General features: G+C 27.2%; 1 protein-coding gene across 1 annotated transcript; it reads right to left on the bottom strand.

Moving 5' to 3' along the window:
* Positions 1-5,290: 5,290 nt before the first annotated feature.
* Positions 5,291-8,424, bottom strand: LOC130962523 (probable phytol kinase 3, chloroplastic). Its single transcript, XM_057888730.1, has 6 exons — positions 8,039-8,424; positions 6,972-7,039; positions 6,733-6,864; positions 6,238-6,353; positions 5,982-6,096; positions 5,291-5,681 (listed from the first exon to the last, which is right to left on the bottom strand). Exons 1-6 carry the CDS (start codon positions 8,408-8,410, stop codon positions 5,504-5,506), a joined length of 981 nt encoding a protein of 326 aa, XP_057744713.1. The 5' UTR covers positions 8,411-8,424; the 3' UTR covers positions 5,291-5,503.
* Between the last annotated feature and the right edge of the window lie 15,477 nt (positions 8,425-23,901).

The raw sequence follows: 23,901 nt of genomic DNA on the forward strand, positions 1-23,901 counted from the left end.
CATTCGAATATTGAAACAGAAAAAGCAACAGTAATAAGGCGAAAATGTAAATGTTGATTATTCTTGCTTTCTATTTTTAATACACTTTTTAATTTCATAAATGAGATCCTGAAATAATAATAATAATAATAATAATAATAATAAAAAAAGAGTCTAATCTCATTAGTTCATTGAAGCAAATATTCAAAATTAGAGGATCCCGTAAAAAAAAATTCAAAATATAAAGTAATTTTTATTACGGTTTGTTGTGTATTTAGTAATTTTTCATTCTTTGAGAAAGTAAAAAGTGTAAATATTATTACTTTTATTGAATTTCTGTTAAAAACTATATATTTAATTTGTATAATTGTGTTCCACAAGAACACAAGTTTATTTTCCAACATTAACATAAAATAAAATAAAATAAAAAATGTGGTTTTTTTTCCCTATCTTAAAAACAAACCTTAGTGTTAATTTTCTCTTAATCAATAAGAATTTGTGTGGCAATATCATTGGGAAAACAAAAAATGAATGTGACCCGTTAAGTTGTCCCATTTGAGAAAAAAGGTCAAGGTTTTCCCACGATGAATTATTGAAAACTAACAATACAAATTATATAAACCATATATATTTTTGCCACTTCTAACCCTTCTAGAGCCATAGACTTTTCTAATAACTAATAACCATGACTACTACTCCTTACAACAATAATAACAACACTAATTATTATTATGGCCCAAAACAACAAGAACAAGAACAAGAACAAGTAGATGAGGTTCCAATTTCTCAAGACAAGAACTTTGCTCTACATGGTAAGATAGTGTTTCTTGTTCTTATCACTGCCTTCTTCCTCCTCATTATCTTCATCATCGTGATTCCTCGCCTCCGGAACCGACGAGGTTCGAGCTCTCGACACGAATCGGAAACCGAAGGAGACTCCACCGTAGCAGGCCGCCACAACAGTAAGACTACTCCTCCTTGGAGTTAGAAGAAAATAAATAAAATAGATAATTTTTCTTTTGTAACTATAGAAATTTTTTTCTTTTATTAATGTTGTTATTTAGAGATACTATATGTATAGTGTTAGTTAGATATTTTTATAATTAGTTACCCTCGTATGTAACCATTTATGTAACTTTTATTTCCCCATTGTAGTAGTAGGTTTTCATTCGAGTTTTTTTCTTTCTTTTTTTTTTTTAAATAAAAATCTCCTTGTTATTTTCTTTTATTTCTCGATCTTTATTACCATAAATTTCTAAATTTTGGTGGATTAAGAAGTGGTTTTAGTTCATTTATGCTGATGATATATAATGTAGTTTGAAGAAGATGATGAGTTTATGGATATGGATATGGAGAAGTTCAATTCCTCTTGGTTGCTATGTTTGTTGGTGGTGGTGACTAATGACTATCATGTCCTTTTTTTCTTTTTCCATGTCAACGTCATAAACCTTCTAAGGAACACATGCAGCTTATTGAATCCTCATTTTATCATGATATCATTATCAAGTATCAAAATCTCTTATGGTATATTTACTTTAATGTCCTTGACAGTGTAATCTAGAAGAAACATAAGTTTAGTTAGATAAGTTGCTAATTATATTTAGTTAATTACTTGATATTCTTTAACTTATGTTTTAAAATAATTCGCTAAATAAACAATAGAGTGCAAATAACATAAATAATGAGCGAAATTCCCGGTCCATTAAATATTAAAAAAAAAACTCAGCCTCAATTATCTACTACAATCCTATTATCATCTTTTATATTTACAATTTTACCTTCTACCTTCCAAAATTTTTACCAAAAAAAATCCATCTAATAAAAAAAACATCCGGAGAAGTGGAGGAGGAGGAGACAGCAGCAGCACCGCTTGTGAAACACGAGAGGTCCGTGGAACACGAGATGGCAGTAGTGGCGCATGGGGAACGCAGGATGACATCATTCGCAACGGCAGCAGCGACAATGGTGACCTAGAGGACGGGATAAACGGACACGCAATGCAGAGGCGGACTATGGCAATGCGGCAGAGGGAGAACAGCGACGACACAGCATCAGGCCGCCAGGGATCGCGAGGCAGTAGCGCGGCGGCACCCGTGGAATGCAAGACAGCAGCAGGGGCGCATGAGGAATGCATGCCATGGCATCACTCGTGCTGCAGCCGGCAGCGGCAACCTGGACAACGGGATGAACGGACGCACACCAGTGGCGATGGCGCACTGCGAAGGCGGGCTGTGGCGGTGTTCACAGCGGAGGGTTGACACGATGAGAGGAAATAGGAACGCGGTGTGAAGGTTTGATGTGAGGGTGTGTTTAGAAAAGGTTATATCATCTAATCTTAATTATTCAAATTTAAAATTTAATTTTTAAAATTAATTTTTCAAGCTGTTGTTTATGTTGTTTGGTAGATGTGTTATCTCCTGTACTTACTTTTTTATTAAGTAAGGCTGCCTTTGTTTTTTAAAACAAAATGAGACAAGACACTGATAGCAGAATAGGTTGAAAATAAAATGAGATAAGACAATGAGAATAGAATAAGTAAGATATTGATGGATAGGGACACAAAATTTTGTGTCTTATATTTTGTTTGGTGATAAATTAGAATAAATTAAGAAAATCTAATTTATTTTTATTTTTTTTATTCAAAAAATTTGAGATAAAAATATCATAATAAAAAATATAATTATGAAAAATTAATAAAAATAATAAAAAAAATAAAAAATAAATTGTGTCTCTTGTTAGTATTTCTGTATCATTCCTGTCAGTATAGACACAAAATACACTAATTTTTTTTGTGACTGAAATAAATTAAACAAAGAAAAACAAAACAAACAAAACAAGGAACTGCTTAAATAGAGGGGCAGTCCCATTTAAGACTACTCCCAAGGTGAAAGAAGCTCCACATGCGAAAGTTGTAACTTCATCGCCATCTTTGCCATAGTATCTGCCACTGTGTTTGCATCTCTCATAATCAAACGAAAGTCAACACGCCAATTCCAATGCATGATATCTCTTATTTTGAGCACCAATGGATCAATAAACCCAAAACCATCTTGAGTAACAAGATTAAATGCTTCCACACAATCCCTCTCACAAATAACATCTCGTTGACCCACATCCCAAACTAAGAGATATCCTCTCACAAAATACACTAATTTAATATTTCTGTACATATTATCTCTGTTTATATTTTTTCTGCCAAACATAATTTTATATCTCTATATTTCTGTTTCAGTGTCCTGTAAACAAACGCAATCTAAAAGTCTAAAGAAATCTAATGCTAAGTTTCTTTGGTTTGCTTGTGAAGGGATATAAAATAATAAAGTATAAGAAGCATTTTAGATGTATCGAAAATTTAAGTGTTTTAATGTATTTAGTCATGATCTCTAATATATATATATAAACATTGAAGCATTCGAATTATACCTGAAATACTTCTTAAAGTATAACCCTTAGAGGAAGAATAATTTTCTAAATTTCAGGAATTTCAGGGTTAGATGCTTCCCTTTTGCGTTTTGTGATGACTAGTAAGTACCTTTTTCAATGCAAAAAGTGTACATAAATAATTGAAAAGCGTTCACTACCCACCAAACAACTTTGAATAAGTGTGAAATCACATGAACTGTGTAAGCGCGAATTTAATGTTGGATCTGCTTTTTTTTAAGTATTTTTTCAAGATTTTATATAAAGAGAAAAACAAAATAGTGAAATAATAATAATATTTTATTTTTTGTTTTATTTTTTATTTCACAAAATTTAAATGTACTAATTTCAGAGTTTTCTGAGTTGCACAATCTTTTAAATTTAAAGTCAAATAATTTCATAAAAAATATTATGTACACATACAAAATTAATTATATATAATTATATATAAATATTTATAATTTAATTTATTTTTAATATAATATATTTTATAATAATAATTAATTTTAATGGCTAATTTTAACCAGCACGGTTTATAATTCCCTGGCACTCAACATATATTTTGATGTGGAATTTGTGCATAAAGCTATAAAGGCAAACCAATTACCTATACACAAATCCAATTCCAATTCCAATTACATAACGATCTAATGCGACACCTTCATGGCCATGTGAAAGGGAATTTAGATTCTTTAAGATGAGAATATTAGTAAAGTAATAAAGTAAAATAATTATTATTAAATTTATAATTTTTATTATACGTGAACTTTGTTATTTTGATTTAAGTGTAATTAATTTTTTTATTTTATTATTTTATTAATTTTTTTATTTTAAATATTTTTGTTGTTCACAGTATTTTATAACTTAATAGGTTAAGGATTAATTGGTCGCAAATCGGAAGCTCCATTTAAGAGTTTGTCGTTGGCCAATAAATTGCTGTATGTACAAGGCGGGATTCAAATTTCTGACACTTACTTAAATTTACTACTGAGCTAACCACTAGAACAACTAACTTGGTCTTATTTTAAAATATTTTAATCCTGTGAAAGGGCTATTGATCAAATGTATTATTTTATTTTATTTTATTATTTTTGGTCCGGGTATCACATGGAAGTTATTTTAATTATTTGCTTGAAGCCCAAAGGGAGGTTTGTTGCTGGTGTATTTTTGGAATTTATGTTTAAAACAGGGTAATCTATGCTTGAAGAAATGTCCAGGTGCTTTAAATTTAGAGAGGCAGACGAAGACAATTTAATTTCTTTTTTTATATGATCTGAATATCCATAATTCCATATCAATCAGAGTGACTAATTCTTCTTTGACTTGTAAATATCTAAATGAGTGACACAATTTTTTAAGATGATCTGAATATATTTGCTTTAAATCTCCATTCGAAATGTCAGTGTATGCTTTTTTTTAAACTAAAAAAACGAGTTCGAGGGAAAAAATGAAGGAAAAATAAAGAAATAATATTTATTGAACTTAGCACTACTTCGGTTTTCTCTATTTTTTTATTCACATAAATTTTGTAAATTCATAAAACTTTTCTTATCTTTCCTTAAAATTTTTGAACCATTCTTTTCTTTTTAAGTTTTCTTGATTCAATTTCGTTATTCATTTATCAAAATTCAATTTATAATTACAAATGAATAGAGAAGGACTTCATTTTTTTGAATCCCTATCGAAATTGACTATAGCAAGACAACTTTCGATAACTATATTTATAGTTGATTTCTAAATAATTCATTAGCATCCAATATCTAGTATCTAGTATCACATATACATGTGTTTCTTCTATACTGTAAACCAATTATTGGTATATTCAATTGGATTCGAGAGTTTAATTTACCCTATAATTTAACATATCCAAAGTCTGATTTGTGAACCAGAATTGTAAGCATGCATTCATATTCTGAACATGTACAATATTATTATTGATAGCGAACATAACAATCACCCCCATTTTTTCAGCTATATCCAAACACAACACATGGGGCTACTTTGGATCTAAATATTCTCTAATAACAATAAGATTGAAAGTGGAAGAGATCTACAGAACAATTCCTAAACTAGTTTACTTTGTTACTACAATTTGGTCTTACAATCAGAAGATGACACTTCCGACCAATATGGAAGTGAGGGGAACCGTGAGGTTGTCGTCGAGTTCGGTGCTGATAGGAAGGGACTCGACAAGTGCCGTGACAACAGACACAATTAGAAAACCCAGAACCAACTTCAAGCTTCCCTCCATGTATCCAAACCACGAAAAATAGCTCATATACCTGTCAAAACAGTAACCGTTAACAACGGCATGATTAAATAGATCTTACCTTGTAGTGCAAAACAAATAAAAGTAAATTACATTGACCTCCTCTCAAGTTAGATGATATCACACAGTACACGACAAGAACCTCCGCTCGTGCCATATTTACGAGGTTAGTGTCGAATTTTAAAAAAGAGAGAGAGTGCCAAGTATCATATAACCAAAATCTCAGGTAGGTTAGTTTACTTTTACAAACAAACAGACATCAAGTGTAATGTCGTCTAACCACATGGAACGAAAAGAGTCCATAGGAAGTTACCCGACGGAAGTTAAGAATCCAGCTGCTGCCATTGCAATTGAACCAGCATAGGACTTGTTTCTATTGTAAGGAATCTTTTTATCGCCAAATCGCCTTCCGACAATGTCAGCTAGGCCTGACAGCACATAAATAATCAGATTTTTCTCTAAACCCTAAGCTCTAAACTTTAACTTAATGCGAGCTATAACATTGCTTAATTATTATTATTATAAATAATAATTTAATGCTTATAAGTGATTGGGCATAGAAACATTACCATCTCCTGCGCACAGATTGCAAATTGCAGCTATGGAAATAGGTGAAGTTCTCCAGTATATTATCGATGCCAAAGTAATGGTAGCAGCATAATATAGTGGTCCTTTAAGGAGTTCCCTGGTACAGAGGAAACACTGAGAAATAGATGAGAAATAATGCACACGAATGAAATCAATTATCAAACATTAGAAAACCATGCAATCCGATATCAAACAATGGATTTTCATCATCTTCATTCTCCAAAAGGGCATGTCACAGCCAAATCGTGTAGCATAGCAGGTAATTTACATCTCAATCTATTCCTTCTGTTTTCACTACATATCCTTCTCTTACTTTTCTTGATATACCATAACTACAGATAAGAAGCTTCCATTTCGATCATAATAACCACTAAGAGATAACTTTCTTGGTAGAATTAACTTTAAAATGAGCTAACAATTATTTTTTTCACAGAATCAAAGATTCTCACAGGTTTTATTGTCTACAATATTGAAACCTGTAATCTCCAAATCTACTCATTGATTTCACGGTGGCCTCATCCTTGTATATTCCAAGCCCGATAACAAGCATCCGAATTATATTGATACCCGGAATAAGAGAAGCTAAGATGGGTCCCCAACCATCAGAACTGTAATGATTGAACAGCATGATTCAACAATGGAAATTGTAGCGTAAAAAAAAAAAAAAAAAAAAAACTGAATTTTGAGCTCATTAGTTCATGAACTATGCCATTACCTGTACAGTGGCCAGCAGAGCATGAATATCAGCCCAATGCTTACATGCACAAGTTTCCTATTCAATTTCTAAAAAAAGAAACAATTGATCACAAATCTATAGTTTGAAGAACAAAAATGTTCAAAAACCAAGCACTACCATCTTTGAAAGATAGCACTCACTAAATGCTACCAGCCTACTACACAATGAAAGATAATACAAATCTTAAGTTATGAATTTAATAGAGAGCAATATCTAAGGAAGTCAAGAACTAATACCAACAAAAATCTCATAGTGACAGGTTCCAATAATCTCTCTGAAAAGATGCAATGTGTGTCAAAATGAACTTGCACATGTAACGATGCAGATGAAGGGGAAAACCTATCAGCATATTCATAATAAGTGTTACTAAGGCATCTAATAATACATTTTTTCTATTCCCTGTAAAAGAAGTCAAGAAAAGACATAGAAACAAAGTAAATGCTTTGGATTCATAACTTGTTTTCTACTATCTTAATTATGGAAACAAAAAATCTTTAAAATCTATTTCTTGTTCCTACTTTCGGTTCACCGAATTCTGAAAACTGAGGGAACTAGGAACCAAATAAGAAACAAGAGATGTTTCTTGAACACCCAATATTTAAGATGTTCAAAATAACATCACTCATTGAAGAGAACATGAACTTTTTGGGATGAAATTTGAAGAACAATAAATGGAAACAGAAAAAAAAAAAAAAAAAAGAAAGAAAGAAAAAACAGAAATCAAACAGGACCTACCTAACTACTCTGCATCAACCTTGACTAAAACTAAACAATTGAATTCAAAATTCCTCTTCATTGTGCAAAGGATGACAGATATGCATTCAATAAACAAAGGAAACACTTCATTAATGGTTAGCTTGCCATGATTCCTAAACAATGTTTTTTGTTACCACTTTCCAACTAACCTATTGTCACACTAAACCCAGCTACCATTGAAATTGCAAGAAATGCAAAAAAGGGGAAAGCAAAAAAAGAATCTCTTTTTTAATCTACATACCCCAAAAATTGAGATAATTGAAGAATCCAAAGAAGGCGTTTGAAGAAACCTGGTCAAAGAGGGATCGTTTAGCGGTCTCTTCAAAGAACCTAAGGAAGGAGAAGGCGATAGCACCAGACACAGCAAGAGCACAGATGTCGGAGACTAGAGGGTTTTGGTGGAGCATGGTTGCCGGCAGGGCGAATTTCCGGCGAGCTTGCGGTGGTTGCGTTGTGAGAGTCAAAGAAGAAGAAGAAGAAGAGGGTTTGAAAAGGGTTAGAAATGGGGTTGAAAAAGAAGAGGGTTTAGTGAGAGAAATGGGAATGGAAATGTGTGTGAAACGGTGAAGTGGGTCAAATCTTTGAAAGCAGCATGTGAAGGTGGTGGTGCTGCTGCTTCTACAAATCATGGTGAGAGTAATGGGAGTGTGAGTGAGAGACATGCAATGATGCAAAGGTTCAACCAAACACAAGTAATTTGGTTTCATTCAGTTTTTGAATTTTTAAGTATGCTAAAAATTTATATGCAGTTATTTTTAAGTAAAATTATTAAATAATTTAATAGTTCAAATGACATAATCTCTCTTTTCATATTCAATTAAGAGGTTGTAGGTTCGAAACATCCTATTAAATCTACAGTATTAAATGAGAATGAGAACTGTACTTCTAAAGTTCTGAATTAGGATTAGTTAATTCTTCTATTTTTTTTTTACATCTGATTATATTAATTCTGTTGACAAATTAAAATTTTATCCAATATTTCTATTTTATTCTTTTATTCTTGTACCAAAACACAAATGATGTATGAGCAATATTAGATAGCAGATACAGATGAATTTTCTCAATTTCTTTAGTTAATTTTTATGAAGTGTGATTTTATATTATAAATTTTTTTTAAATATATTAATATACTAATATTTTAATAAATTTTAACGGTTGATTTTAATTATATATATTATTTATAGTTAAAGTTAATGGTTAAAAATTACTAAAATACCAGTATATCAGTATATTTAAAAAAAATTTCATATTATATATATATATATATATATATATATATATATATATATATATATATATATATATATAGTTTTACTTAAGTTTTACATCATGTGAGTTTATATTTTATGAGATTAGTTGAGAAAAAAAAACTTGTGGGCATAAGAATAGTGAATTTTGAATTTATAAAACAAAAATAAAAGAAATTGATTTAAAACTAATTTGATTCACATTTTTTATTTTTAATGACTAAAGTTAAGTTATTTAGTATAAATTAGGAACTAATTTAATTCACTCATAACTATGATAATTAGATGATATATGAATAAATAATTTTAGAATGCGTAATTCTAAATTAAAAGGTAAATAAATCGTATTATAACATATGATACTATTGTGTATATGTATATGTTATGTGTCATTCATACATCATTGTTTTATTACAAATTGCCAAATTAAATTATATTATGATACATATCACTAATTGTCTAAATTAATACTTCAGCATGCTGTTAATGAATAACATCTAAAAGACTAATACAAATCTATTATACATGGGAATTTAAGGGTATTTTAAACTAATTTCAAATTTAAAACTGTTTCAAATAATCATGGATAAAAATTCAGGGAGATAATTTTAGATCTTTACTCACTTCTATGCTAACCTTTCGTTACACTATCTTGTCTTGATAAGCTTAGTTAACAAGTAACAACTAACAAATATTCTAAACGCTACTACGTACCTCATATGGTAGGGTCCTACTAAGCTGGTCCCACATGTGACTTTCCATCCCCTAACTCATGCACAACTACAAACCTCATATTCTAAACGCATCTCAATGGTTGATTGGTGGTTGTAATTAATACCAACATGTCCTTTTGCACTATACATGCATGGGCCACATAGGGGGCTTTTTTTATTTTTGGGCAGATACTTAATATGAATAGATAATTAAATTGGTTTAGATAAAATTTAATCAATTCAATTGTTTTTTTTTTTCAAAATCAATTCTAATTTAATAAATTTAATTTAAAATTCTATTCTATTGAGATTTTACTTAAAGTTTAAAATGTTTAAAATATTTTTATAATTTAATTATTTTTTTATTTCTTCCACTCAATTTTTTTAATATTTTCTATCTTTTAACACACATTTTCTATTTTTTTTTACCACCTTTATTTTCTTTATTTTATTTCAACTCGGTTAATATAATGCATACCTATTTTTTTTTAATATTTACACATATACATTTTATGTGTTTAACTTAGATTAATAACACAAAATATTTGTTAGTCTGCTACGTTTGAATATTTTAAATAAAGTTGTGTCAATCATAATATTAGCAAAAAGTAGAATAATTTTGGCTCATTTTAATGATATTGATTAGTTGCTATAATTTATTATTAATAACTAACTTTTTTTTTACTTACTATATCATTAAATCACTCAACAAGTTAGTTCTTGATATTGTGGCGGATTTAAGAGAGTTTAAAGTAGCCATGGTTCTCCCAATTTTTTTTAAATTAGTACTGTTAATTTATTATTATATAATTAATATATATATTATAGATTAAATATATTTTAGTATATTAACACACTAAAAAAAATTTTACATGTTAATAACTTAATATGTATAAACTATAATGTGTATTATAATATATTAGTAGTAATTAACAAACAGGTTTAAAAAATAATAAAAACGTATAAATATATAAATAATTGAAAAGTTATTGAAAAATATAGGTTTGGATTAATGTAAAAAAATAACAACTATAAAAAAATTTTCTTATTTTGACTTTTTATATGGCAACAATAATAATTGAATAGATTTTTTAAACAATAAAAATTATTAAAATAAAACTCTAAAACAAGATAAAAGATAAATTTTTAGCAGATTATATGTTGAAAAAGAGAATTCTTCAAAATTTATTTCAGATGATAAATTGATAATTTTAGTTATATAAAATATCGCAAAACAAATTTAAAAAATACCAAAATCATAAGGTATGTAGTTGAATGTTGATTTTTATATAATATAAATATTAATTTTGACCTATATACTATAAATTATATTTTATTGACTTTTTGTTATGTTATATTTTAATTTATTTTGTATTTAATTTGGACCCCTCTTATAAAATTTTTAGATTCGATGTTGTTTTGATAGTTCATATTTGTTTTTTGTTAGTTTGTCATTGAAATCAATAGTAAAAAATCATTTAATTTTTTAATTAATAACAATATTTTTTAAATTTAGTGTTTTTATATTAATCCAATTTTTTACAGAGGTGAACAAATTTTAGTTAAAAACAATTTTAGTTGAAAAAGATAATTTTTTAATTATTTTATATAATTTAATAAATAACTACATTTATTATTTAAATATAATTTTATATTAATAAAGAATACTGTTGTCCATTATAATTTTTTTAATTCATTTGATAAATATTCAAAATACTAGAATACAGTTTTATAGTTTTATTAATTCATTCAAAACACTAAAATTTAATTCTATACTATTAAAAATTTTTGAATAAGCTGTAAATAGTCATTTTTAATCACAAAAGATTTAGATGTGGTTAAAATTGATCATAAAAAATTAAAACTAAAATTATACTCATATAAATAAATTTCGTTCAACAAAAATAACTAATTATTAAATTTTTGTTTATAATCCTATAAATACCCTTTTTTTTTTCTTCCTTCTTTATCTTTTTTCAATAACTACCATTATTTTTGCTGCAAAATCTACCATTCCCCCAAATCTACTTAGGGCTGCACACGGATCGGATCGGATCGGATATGGCCTAAAATTCTATCCGATCCGCACTGCATTCATCGGATCGGATCGGATATGATATCCGCAATTTTTTAGGCCAGATCCGATCCGATCCGATCCGCATATATGCGGATCGGCTCGGATCGGATATCGGGTATATCCGCATAATTAAAAAAAATTATTTTAAGATTTAGTTTGGTCTTTTTACAAAAAAATATCCAGAAAATTCATTTTTATCTGTTTAAGCCTATTTACTCCTAGAATATTATCAATAATAGTTCTTTTGAATAACAAAAACAAAATAATAACACAAGATTTAAATTTAATTATTCTAAGTTGAAGTATAACATAAAAAATTAAAAACAAAATATCATAAAATTCATAAAATAACATACTAAAATTCATATCACATTAGGATTTACTGTCTTAAACTATGCTATTTATATGTGATGTGCGGATATGCGGATTTGCGGATCGGATCCGCGGATATCACTGCCGAATCCGCAATCCGATCCGACCATAGTGCGGATCGGATCCAATCCGATCCGATGACCCTGCGGATCGGATAATATCCGCAAAATTCGGATCGGATGCGGATAATTACCGCGGATATGCGGATATTATCCGATCCATGTGCAGCCCTAAATCTACTCCCACCTCTTTTAGATAATTGCATCTTACCACAACCACCACAAGAGAACTCACTCCCTCCTCCACGATAAAGTGCCACATGGACCTAACAGAAAAGGCGGGATCCTCTTAACGGCGAGAGTGACGAGGTTAATGGCGACGACATCACATATATAGCATGTTATTTGTCGTCATAGTCTGCTTTGAAGTCTTCATGGAGCATTAAAGCTAGTTCATAAATCATACATAATTAATTTTGGGTTAGGTCAAGCTTTTGGTATAAATTTTTTTTGTCCACTCTATTTTAATATATTTTGTCTAACTCTAACCTGTTTATAATACCACTATAAGAAATTAGTAGTATAGCAATCGATTTTAGCAATTAAAAAAATTAATTATTAATAGCAACGGATTTAAGGATCGATATAAAATTTTAGGATTAGCAAAAATATTGGTCGCTAAATCAGTTGCTAATAGTAACCGATAAAATTTTTATATATCCATACTAAAGTTGGTCGTTAAAATCAGTCACTTTTTTTTTTTTAATTTGACGATTGAATTAGCAACCAAAATAAAAAGCAATGTCATTGGAACTACTGTTGGTCACAATATCGGTCGCTATTTTTTATTTTAACGACTGATTTTGCAACTAATAGTGAAATAGGATGTACAATTGTTTAGTCACTAAATCGGTTCTTAATTATTAAAATAGCGACCAAATTAGCGACTGATAAGTTTATACAATTAGAATAAAGTTGATCGCTAAAATCAGTCGCTATTTTTCAATTTAGCAACCGAATTAGCAACCAAAACAAAGTAATGTCTTTGGGACTCTTGGTCACGAAATCTGTCTCTATTTTTTAACTTAGCAATTGATTTTACAATTGATAGAAAAATAGGGTGAAAATTGGTTGGTTATTGCTAATTTGGTCGCTAAATTAGTTGCTAATTGTTAAGATAGCGACCATTTTAGTAACCAACAAAAAATTACTGTTATAAACTAATCAGCCACTAAATTAGTCACTAATTTAAATAAAATAAGATAGTTACTGAATTATCCTCACTAAACCTAACTCACGCTTTCATTAAATATAACGGATTAATGGGTCTGCAACATTAAATATTAACATTTAATTTAGTTTCATCGGTAATATACTACAGAAGTAAACATCTAATTCGATTTTTATCTATTTTTTGAAAAGAAAAAATGATTTCTATCTAAAAAAGTGATATTTCAGCCACTAACAAAATTATTTTAAAATAATACAACTCTACTGTCAAAAAATATGTTAAATTGTAACGAAAAATTAATTTTATGAGAATTTTATTTGTAATTTGTGGGATTTTAAACCCCCACAAACTATTACTAAATTTAGTGGTGGTTAAGTGAAAATAGACTATTACGGAAAGTGATGTGAAAAAAAACAGTAATTACAATCGAAAGTTTATAAAAAAAAAAAAACATCACACAAAAAATAGGAGAAGAGAATGGTAATTTTGACGGTGTTACTATTAGTATTGATAGTGGTAGAGGAGATAACGACGATGACAAAATATGATTATAGAATTAAAATAATAGAAGTAGCCAAAAATTAAAAAGATAACGATAAAAAAAACAATATAATAATGATGATGATAGCTGATCTTATTATAGAAAAAAATTTTGTGGAATTTAAAATTCCATAAATTATAAATAAAAATCATTTTCGTGCTATTTAATGATTTTTTAATAAAAGGATTGTATTATTATTCCAAAATAATTTTATTAAGAGTCGAAATGTTCTTTTTTTATTTGGATAAAAATCACTTTAATCTTAAAAAAAAAGACAAAAATCATTAATATTTTTAAAATATTTTTTTAAAAAAATATAATTATTTTTTTAAAAAAATAATTTTAAATACCGTTAATGACTATCATGACGTCTGAACGTATTTGCAAAATTTAAATTTGATTTTAATTCATTAATATTTACCAACGACCTCACTGTCGGCAGTGTAGTTTAAATTCAATAAATAAATAAATAATTTTTTATTTACAGTCCAGAGATCAGTGACTTATTTCAATATTTAAAAAATAATTTAGCTATCTTGTGCTATAAAAACAAGGATAATAATAGACATTTTTTAAGTTTTTAATCCATTCAATGTATTGAAATGTAAAAATAAAAATTATCTTTTTAATAATATTTAATAAAATATTTTTTATGATAATCTTAATTAAAATGTACTTTTATGGTAATCTTAAAATGTACTTTTAGGATATGTAAATACAAAAATATTATGTGAACACAAAAAATACTATGTAAATATAAAATATTAGTCACTAAATTAATTATTAATTATATATTTATATAAAAATATATCTATTATTTAATTTATTTTTAATATATATTTTATATTATAATATATTATGTTTGATAAATGATTTTTTATGTATACATTAACATAATTATTGTTTGCCAATATAGTCTGCTTTGGAGTCTTTACGGAGCATTAAAGCTAGTTCAAACATACTTAATTTTGGTTTTAAGTCAAGCTTTTGGTATGAATTTTTTTTTATCCACTCTTTTTTAATATATTTGATTTAAAATATTTGTCTAATCTGTTTATAATATTAATATTTTATCAATTTATTTTTATAATAACTTTAATAAAATAGCGATAATTAAAAAATTGTAGATAATCACTTTTTTTTGCATTTAAGCCAATATTAATATGCCAATTCTTTTTTGTTTTTGTCCATTAAAAATATTAGTCTTCTATCATTCTCCTTTTTATTAATTAATATAAGTATAAGAGTAATTTATTATTGTGTTCCTAATATGTATATTTTATATTTTTTTTGTTTGACCAATATCTTAAAAGAAAAATATTAGTTATATAGTCATCATAATTTATTATTTTTTTATCATTATTTTTAGTCATCAATCTAATTCTTTGTCAAATAATAATTTAACAACATATTTTAGCCCATACATTTAAAAATTAATAGCTAATCGACGACAAAAAATAATAAATTTTAATAATTTTCTAATACACCTCGTCTTAAAATAAAGAGAGTATTTTCCGTTAAAAAAAAAGTTGTCAGAAAAAGTGTGCGCGCGGAGAATGAGCCAACTAATAAGGAAAAACAATAAAAGAAGCCACGACTTATAATTAATTGCTATTAGGTATTTGTTATGGTGTCTAAAAGTTATTGCATAATTGGTAAAAAAGGTTAAAATAATTAATTTTAAATTTAAAAGTATAAAAATTAAAAATTAAAAATATTTAAAAGTTATTATAGAAAGTAAGTTAGATAAAAGTTAGACACTATAAAATTGGCCAATTAACAATAAATTTGGTAAAGTTTGTATTTTAAGATAGAGTAAACTATTAAAATGACTAATTTTACTAACTTGTGTCTTAAGAGAATAGGTTACACGTACCATAAAAAAATATTTTGTAAAAGTTATTGTAAAATTTTTTTTTTACATTTTCAATGCATTGAATACATCAAAATATTAAAAAAATTTTATTATTATAGTTTTAAAATGCATGTGCCCTAAGTTAAATCATAAAATGATATCTAAAAGTTTATATAGTTGACAAAAATAATCTTAAAAAAACGAATAATAAATAAGTCATGAAATATTTAAAAATATGATAAAAAAATAAATATTAAATATGTTTTCAAAAATGCTTCGAAGATCATATTTTGATACGATATTTTTAAATATTATTAGAAAAATTAAGATATTTTTATAGTTAAAATTTGGTTATTTTACACCAAGTGAATATTTTTTAATAGTTTTTTTTGTGAATGATCGAAATGCTTTAAATTTTTTAAAAAATCTAGAGATCAAATTTTGCTCTAACTTTTTGTTTGCATCTTTTAGATAGTTATCCAAATATTTACACAAAAATTTGAATCAAATGGATAAATTATTTGTTAAATATAAAAATTATTTGTCATTTATAAAAATAATATGATATTTTTGGTTATTTTGGTCATATTTTTAAATTATTCATAGATTTATTTGTTGTTCGTATCTTTTAAGATTATTTTTATTAGCAATATAAACTTTCAAACACTATTTTGATAGTTTACGATTCAGTTTATTATCTTACTAACTTTTTAAAAATAATAGTCTAAAATGACAGTAGTTAAATTTAACAAAATAAAATAAAAGTGGCTTATAATAAACATAAGTTATAATAATAGTATTTGGTGAAATATCTTTTAAAATTTAAATAATTTTAATAAACATAAATATAGTAAAAAATAAAAATGAATTTGGATATTTATTAATATATAATATTATATTATTTTTTAATTTTAAAAAGTATAAATTAGATTTTGAAAATATATTTGTAGTTGCTTTAAAAAAAAATCTCTTATTCTACTAATATAAAAATAAAATAAAAATATAAGTACATGATTTTTTTTCTCAACTCTATTAAATGGACACAAAAAAACTCACCTTATAAGAAAAAAAAAATTAGTGTTCATGAAAAAAATTGATTATTCTATTATAATATATTTAATTATTTTGATGGTTGATTATTTTGTTAATAATATGTGAAATAACATATATAAATATACACAAATATATGATAAATGATTTGAACTTATTTTTAATATAGTTTAAGTTTTGAAACACTGATAGTATAAAATATTTTATAAAATTGTCCAATCATATTCATTTTTCATGCGATCATTGTAAAAGGTAATTTTTTATAATAATATCCCAAATCAATTTTTAAAAAATTTTTAGTCAAACACTTTAATTCTCAACAAACTTTAATAATCAAATCAATTTCCAAACTTTTATTATTTAGACAAATCAGTCCATATACATTTATATAATGACTGATATAAAAATTTTAAATAAATTTTATATCTTTATTAAATAATGATATAGACTAATTAATTTTTTTAATCAAAATTTAACATGAAGATAAATTTGTTTAACAAATAAAAGATTAGAGTCTTATTTTGATGATTAAAAATTATTGAGGATTAATTATCCAACTAAATTTTTTTTAAAAAAGTACCAATTTAAAATTTTATTCTATTTTTTATGATATAAATTATATAATTAAATGTATATATAAAATTATTTTATATTGATAATATATTAAAATAAATTTTTTTAATATTTAAAATATTTTATTTTAGTTTACCAAATACAATACGAATATATATGATTGGAGACAAGTTTTTTAATTTAGTTTATTTTTAAAAAAGAGAATGAAATGCCAAATAAGTGCCAGCATATGAATATATACCAAATTTACATGTCACCAAAGGGGATTAAGAGGATGGACAACGTGGGCATTGCCCTGTTTAATTCCCCATAAAAAAAAGAAAAAGGATGGAAAACGTTGTATTTCTTCATTAATTAGGACTTTATCTAACCACCAAATTAATTAGTTAATTTAATAATTTAAAGCATTAATTTTTTATTTTTATTTTAGTAATATATATAAAATTTGAAATAATTAAATTTTATATTTATTTTAAAAAAATTTAATATTTTTACAGGTAAAATAAAATAGAGTAGAATTTAAAATTTTAAAATGCAGATAAAATTAAAATTGAGAGATTCTCATAGATAGAATAGGATAAAATTTTAATAAAATTTTTAACTCATAATTTATAAAATCTAAACTCTATATTACCCTACCTATTTCCAGCCATACACTAACACGTACTTATCGTGAAATTAGTTGCGTAACTGATTAGATTACCTTATATACGCTGTTCTTTGATTTCTAGCTAGTCTTTTTCTTTATTTTGCTCATTCTAATGTAATAATGTTATTTTTAATTTAATTATGTTATACATACAATTTTTTATAATAGACATTATTTTGACATTAATACTTTTAAACAATTAATATATATTCTTTTTATTTATTTTATAAATTAAAAAATCTAAATATATAATTAATTAATAACAACTATATTTTTATACAAATATAAAAAACATTTAGTATATATATAAGACTGCATTTATTTATCAGCACAGACCACTGATAGAAGAATACAGAGATACAAAATTGTGTTTGGTAAATGAGACATATATAGAAATATTGTATCCAGAGACACTCTGTGTATTGTGTGTCTATTCTGACAATAAAAACACAAAGACACTAACAAAAAATACAATTTATTTTTTATTTTTGTTTTTATTATTTTTTTAATTTTTATAATTATATTTTTTTAAAATTTTTTAAATAAAAAAATAAAAATAAATTAGATTTTTATAATTTATTCTATTAATAATACTAATTTTTATATCATTATTTTTTATATTTTATTTTTAATGTCTTATTTTATTATTATTTTTTTCAAAACCAAAGGCAGCATAAATATTGTTATTGTTTTAAACTATTTTTTATTGTAGCTAGTTTGATGACGTAGTTTTACTTTTCTAGGAAAATGTTGACCTGTACTGTTATAAAATAATACCTAAAGGGGCAAGGTAATAAGCTAGCTAGTGTAGTGGGTGAAGAGAATACAAATCCTTTTCTCTAATGTAAGATAACAATTCAATTTTCTCCAGATATGTATGTGTTTGATGTGTCTTAGAATGTAGAATCTAACTATATATATCTCTTTTATGCAGAGGAAAAAAAAAAGATTGTGAATCATGGGAGAAGTTGCGGCAAAGAAGTTATGTTTTGGGTCAGTTCAACCGTGCCAAACCAAAGTGTTGCCAAGTGCTGGTTCAGCATTCAAAGTGTGGCAAAATCCCTCTGCCAAACGTTTAAAGTCCAACACCGTCCCAATTTTTGAAGGCAAAGGAGTGGAAACTGGCTTGGATCTCAATGTGCCCACCCCAGAAGAAATTGATCAAGATCACATAAAAAAGATGAAGCGACGGTAATATATACTATATAAATTTTTTATTTGTGCCAAATATTTTTCTAAAAATTATACATGATTAAAAATGTGATTATTAAATATATAATCATGTTAAGTATACATTAAAATCGTCACGAAAATTAGTCGCTAATATAGAATATGTATTAAAATACAAAATATACATTAAAAATAAATTAAACTATATATGTATTTATATAAAAATATATATAACATAATTATTTTTTGTATATAAATAATATTTTTATTAAATAAATATGTTAATTATTTAAATATATAAAATGTCTAAGAAACAAGGATTATTCTAGGAATAAAGTAACCGTATGGATAAGAAGTGTGTTGACTTATATGCTGAAGTAGTCTAAGTTGGATAGTACCAAATTTTTCTATACTGATTAATTATTCAAATTAATTTTTAAGAATTTTAAAAATAGATATTTTAGTTTTAATAAAAATTAATATATAAAAATATTTTTAAAGTTTTAATTTGGTAGATAAATCAATTCTTAATTTATTTTTTAACAGAATAATTATCTATATTAGTTTCTAAAAATTTTAAAAGTAAATATTTTAATCTTTAATACACAGATTAATTTTTAATATTTTTTTATTAGACATAATAGTTTTTTGTCTAAAAAAAATAAATAAATTTATTATTATTAATTGTACAATAATACTGTACTATAATTTTTTGTATTTAAAATTATTAGAGTTTATTCTACAAAAAATTCAAAATTAAAATTATTTGATATTTTTAATTTGTATTTAATATAATCAAGAGACATATTATTTTAAAAAATATGTTTGTATTAAAAAAATATTTTAATTTAAATTTTAAAATATCATTATTCACCTTACTTGTTTTAACGAAAAGAGTGTATTAATATGTTAGTGTCATTATCCACATGCACAAAGCTAAGTTAATAATAATAAAGATTGACATATAGTAAAAATAAAATAGACGGGAGACTATTATGTCTGACAAAGAAAAATATTGGGAATTAATATGTGTATTAATTTTTTTAGGACTAAAATATCTACTTTTAAAATCTTTAAGGACTAATTTAAGTAATTACCCTGTCGAAAAATAAATTAGGAACTAATTTATCTCCAGAGTAAAATCTTAGAGATTGATCTATGTATTAATTTTTCTTAAAAATTAAAATGTCTACTTTTAAAATTGTTGGAACTAATTTGGAGAATTACTCTTTTTTATATATATATTCGTCTAATTATATCGACTTTTTTTTATATAGCTATTCACATTTATGATAAATATAAAATATAATTATTTTTATTAATGCAATTATAAGTACATAGAAAATTACTTATATCGATCATGCATTAAAATTAAATTTTATTTATTAATATTACTTAATTTTATTTATTAATATTACTTAATGAAGTCAATGAATCTTTTTTAAATAAGTGTGTGAACGCGCATGATGGAAAGAAACGATACAAGAAAAAATATTATATAACATGAAGGGATTTATAAAGTAATAAAATAAAAATTTTATCATTTTTATACTATGTCTGTTTTATTATTTTGAATAAAAAACTAATTAAACTCTATTTTTTTTATTTTATCAATTTTTTATTTTAAAAAAATTTAATTTATTATATATATATATATATGGTTTACAAATTTCATTTTGATGAACTAATGATATAGAGTTTTACACAATTATTTAATTAAATTTATGCGTTTATATTTGTTTAAATAGTGAATTTAAAAATTAATTATCTTTATTAATGTGATAATATATGATTAAATATTTATATAATTTTTTTTATATTATTACTGCATGAAAATTAAATTCTTTATTTACGTTCAATATGTATTAAGTTTCTTACTTCTAAAAATTAAGGTGGAATCGATCAAAGTCAAAGCAATATCTAATTACTTTATACAATCAGTAAAAGCTATATTTAAAAAGAACCTTTTAAGATAGTCTTAAAATACTTCTTACTCTATATTTGTGTTGTTTAACTTGTTTTAATTGTGTATACTGTATAGGATGGAAAATCGAGAATATGCAAGGAATCAAAGACTAAAGGAAAAGAACCACGTGATCAATTTGGAAAAGCAAGTCAGTTCTCTTGAGGTGATTATTATTATTATTATTATTATTATTATTATTATTATTATTATTATTATTATGAGAGCAATTTACTTAAATAAAATATTTAGAGACCAATTTTATTTAAATATAATTTTTTAAATAATAAGATGTAAATGTAATCTTTTACAAATCTATAAAAATTGTCACTAACAGTAGCGGTTTAAAGGAAAACGTAAACTACTACTGATAGTCACAGTTTACGTAGAACAGTGAGTAAGAAGAAATCGCTATAGGCAACAGCAATTTCTGTTCAAGTGGGCGTAGTCATAAACCACTACAGGCAATAGCAGTTTATGTGTGCTGTATGCATATGGTGTTTGTCTATATATACCTTTTCAAGGCAATGAGGTAGCAGTGGAGTGCCATTTTTCACAAATAGATAGTGAGAAGAGTTTTCTAACTCTAGTGCATTACTCTGGTAAAATTCAGAAAAGCAAAATGCATGGTGTTAAATTCATGGATAGGGAACCGCTTAACCTTTTTATTCGGTTGTCTAGTACGCTGGCAAATATAAAAAGAAACATATTGCAGAAGTTGGGGGTGTGTGGAACAACGTGGATAAAGAAGTTGTTCTACAAGATTCTTATTACTGTTGTGTCAACTGGTGTGAAGTATGAGACATTTGTGATAGGGTCTGATGAAGATATGCAGGTCTTGTTTCACTGTCGATGAAGTTTTTCTAAAGTTAGAATACCTGAGTTGTTTGCCAAGTTGGAAGACGGCGACAACAACTCCGGGGCATCAACGCCAAATCCTCAGTCGACGACGATGGGGGGCGCCTCAACGTCGATGCCTGTGGTAGCACCTACTTGTCAACTCCTTAATCCTCCATGTGTTGTGGTTGGTACTGCTAGTGTCTCTCGTGGTGTTCCTTATTTTGCAGTTGAAACTGGACCGGATCGAGTTGAAAATGCGATGGGAGATGATGATTTGGACGATGAGCCGATTGACATTGTTGGGGACAGTGATGCTATTCCGAGCAATCCACATGTACCCGATGGGCCATCGGGTTCTGGCACACAACAATATCCTTCACACTTGTCAACGTTGAACTTAGAAGCCATAGGCCAACAGGTGGACATCGATGCAACCTTTGGGGTTCAAGGTCTGCATGATGCAACTGCTCTAACAGAATTTCAGATTGGCCAATCTTTTCAGAGCAAGGAGGAAGTTGTGCTGAGCGTAAAGGATTACAGCATCCGGCGTAGAGCTGAGTACAGGGTCATGGAGTCAAACCATCTTAAATATCACAGGAGATGCAAGGAGTTCGTCAAAGGATGCACGTGGATGATTCATATCACGGTCCGGCAAAGGAAGAGCACTTAGGAAATGAGGAGGTACAATGGACCGTACACGTATTTGGTCACATCGATATCCAGCAATCACAGGCAGCTTGATTATCATGTCATATGTGTTAGAAACTTTCCGTTGGTTAGAGCCGATGCGTCGATTATGATAAAGGTATTGCAGGAAGCAACTAAAGCAACCTATGGTTTCAGGCATAGCTACGGAAAGGTCTGTATGGTGAAAAGGCAGTAACACAGATATACGGTGACTGAGAGGAGTCTTATGGCGAGTTTTCCCTTGGATCCTTGGGGTGACATCCACCATGGAGGGTATGAATGCTTTGTTGAAGACCTCTCCGGTTAGAGTGGATGATCAGGTTGATGAATCAACTATCTAATGCAATGTGATAAATTTATAACTCTTTGCTCCTTCTCATCATTTGGTGGTAAGTATGCTGCCCACCTAAATGATACTAAGTGGTAAGATGAAGGTTTAACATGACATATAATAGTTTATCAACTTGAAACAAATAAATGATATCTGGATGCTAACGAAAATGAAAAATCCTCAAACCCTGCGAGCTAGAAGATCCAACTTTGTAGTAGCTAGAGAGGACCTGCAAAGTTGGTGATATTTCTGTTCGCTACCTGACACATGCATCGATACAATCATGCCAATGTGGCGGACCCCCAGCTATAACTGCCAGGTCATTAAGATTCGCCTCAAAGGGCAACCACCGAATATGAACCCGGTTCGTACCCTTGTCCCCAAATAACTGAGTGGATAACAACATCATAATATAAGCACATGTGTATATGCGAACAGTTTCCTCGGTCGCATCTACTGGTAACACCCTAAACCTCTCATGGAACCATGTGAAGTGGACTGTCATCTGCTTGACCTTATTCGGCGGTGGCAGCTCACTGAATAACTCCTGAAACCATTCCCAAGCTGGTCGGCCACCCTCCATGAATTTTTCAAACTCAGCCAGACACCTACTAATGGCTTTTCCATCGACAGTCAACCCAAGCTGAAACGCCACATCTTGCAGTGTAACAGTGCACTCTCTAAAAGGCATATGAAACGTGTGCATCTCATGACGCCACCTCTCGATGAACGCACTGACCATAGGTTCATCCAACCAGAACAAATGATTGTTTAGCCTGGCCAAGTGGTACAAACCATCACTCTCCAAATAAAGTATAATCTGTTCATGTACAGGCATATTCTGTTGCCGCCAAA

This window comes from Arachis stenosperma, chromosome 1 (assembly GCF_014773155.1).
Source record: "Arachis stenosperma cultivar V10309 chromosome 1, arast.V10309.gnm1.PFL2, whole genome shotgun sequence".
NCBI lineage: Eukaryota > Viridiplantae > Streptophyta > Magnoliopsida > Fabales > Fabaceae > Arachis > Arachis stenosperma.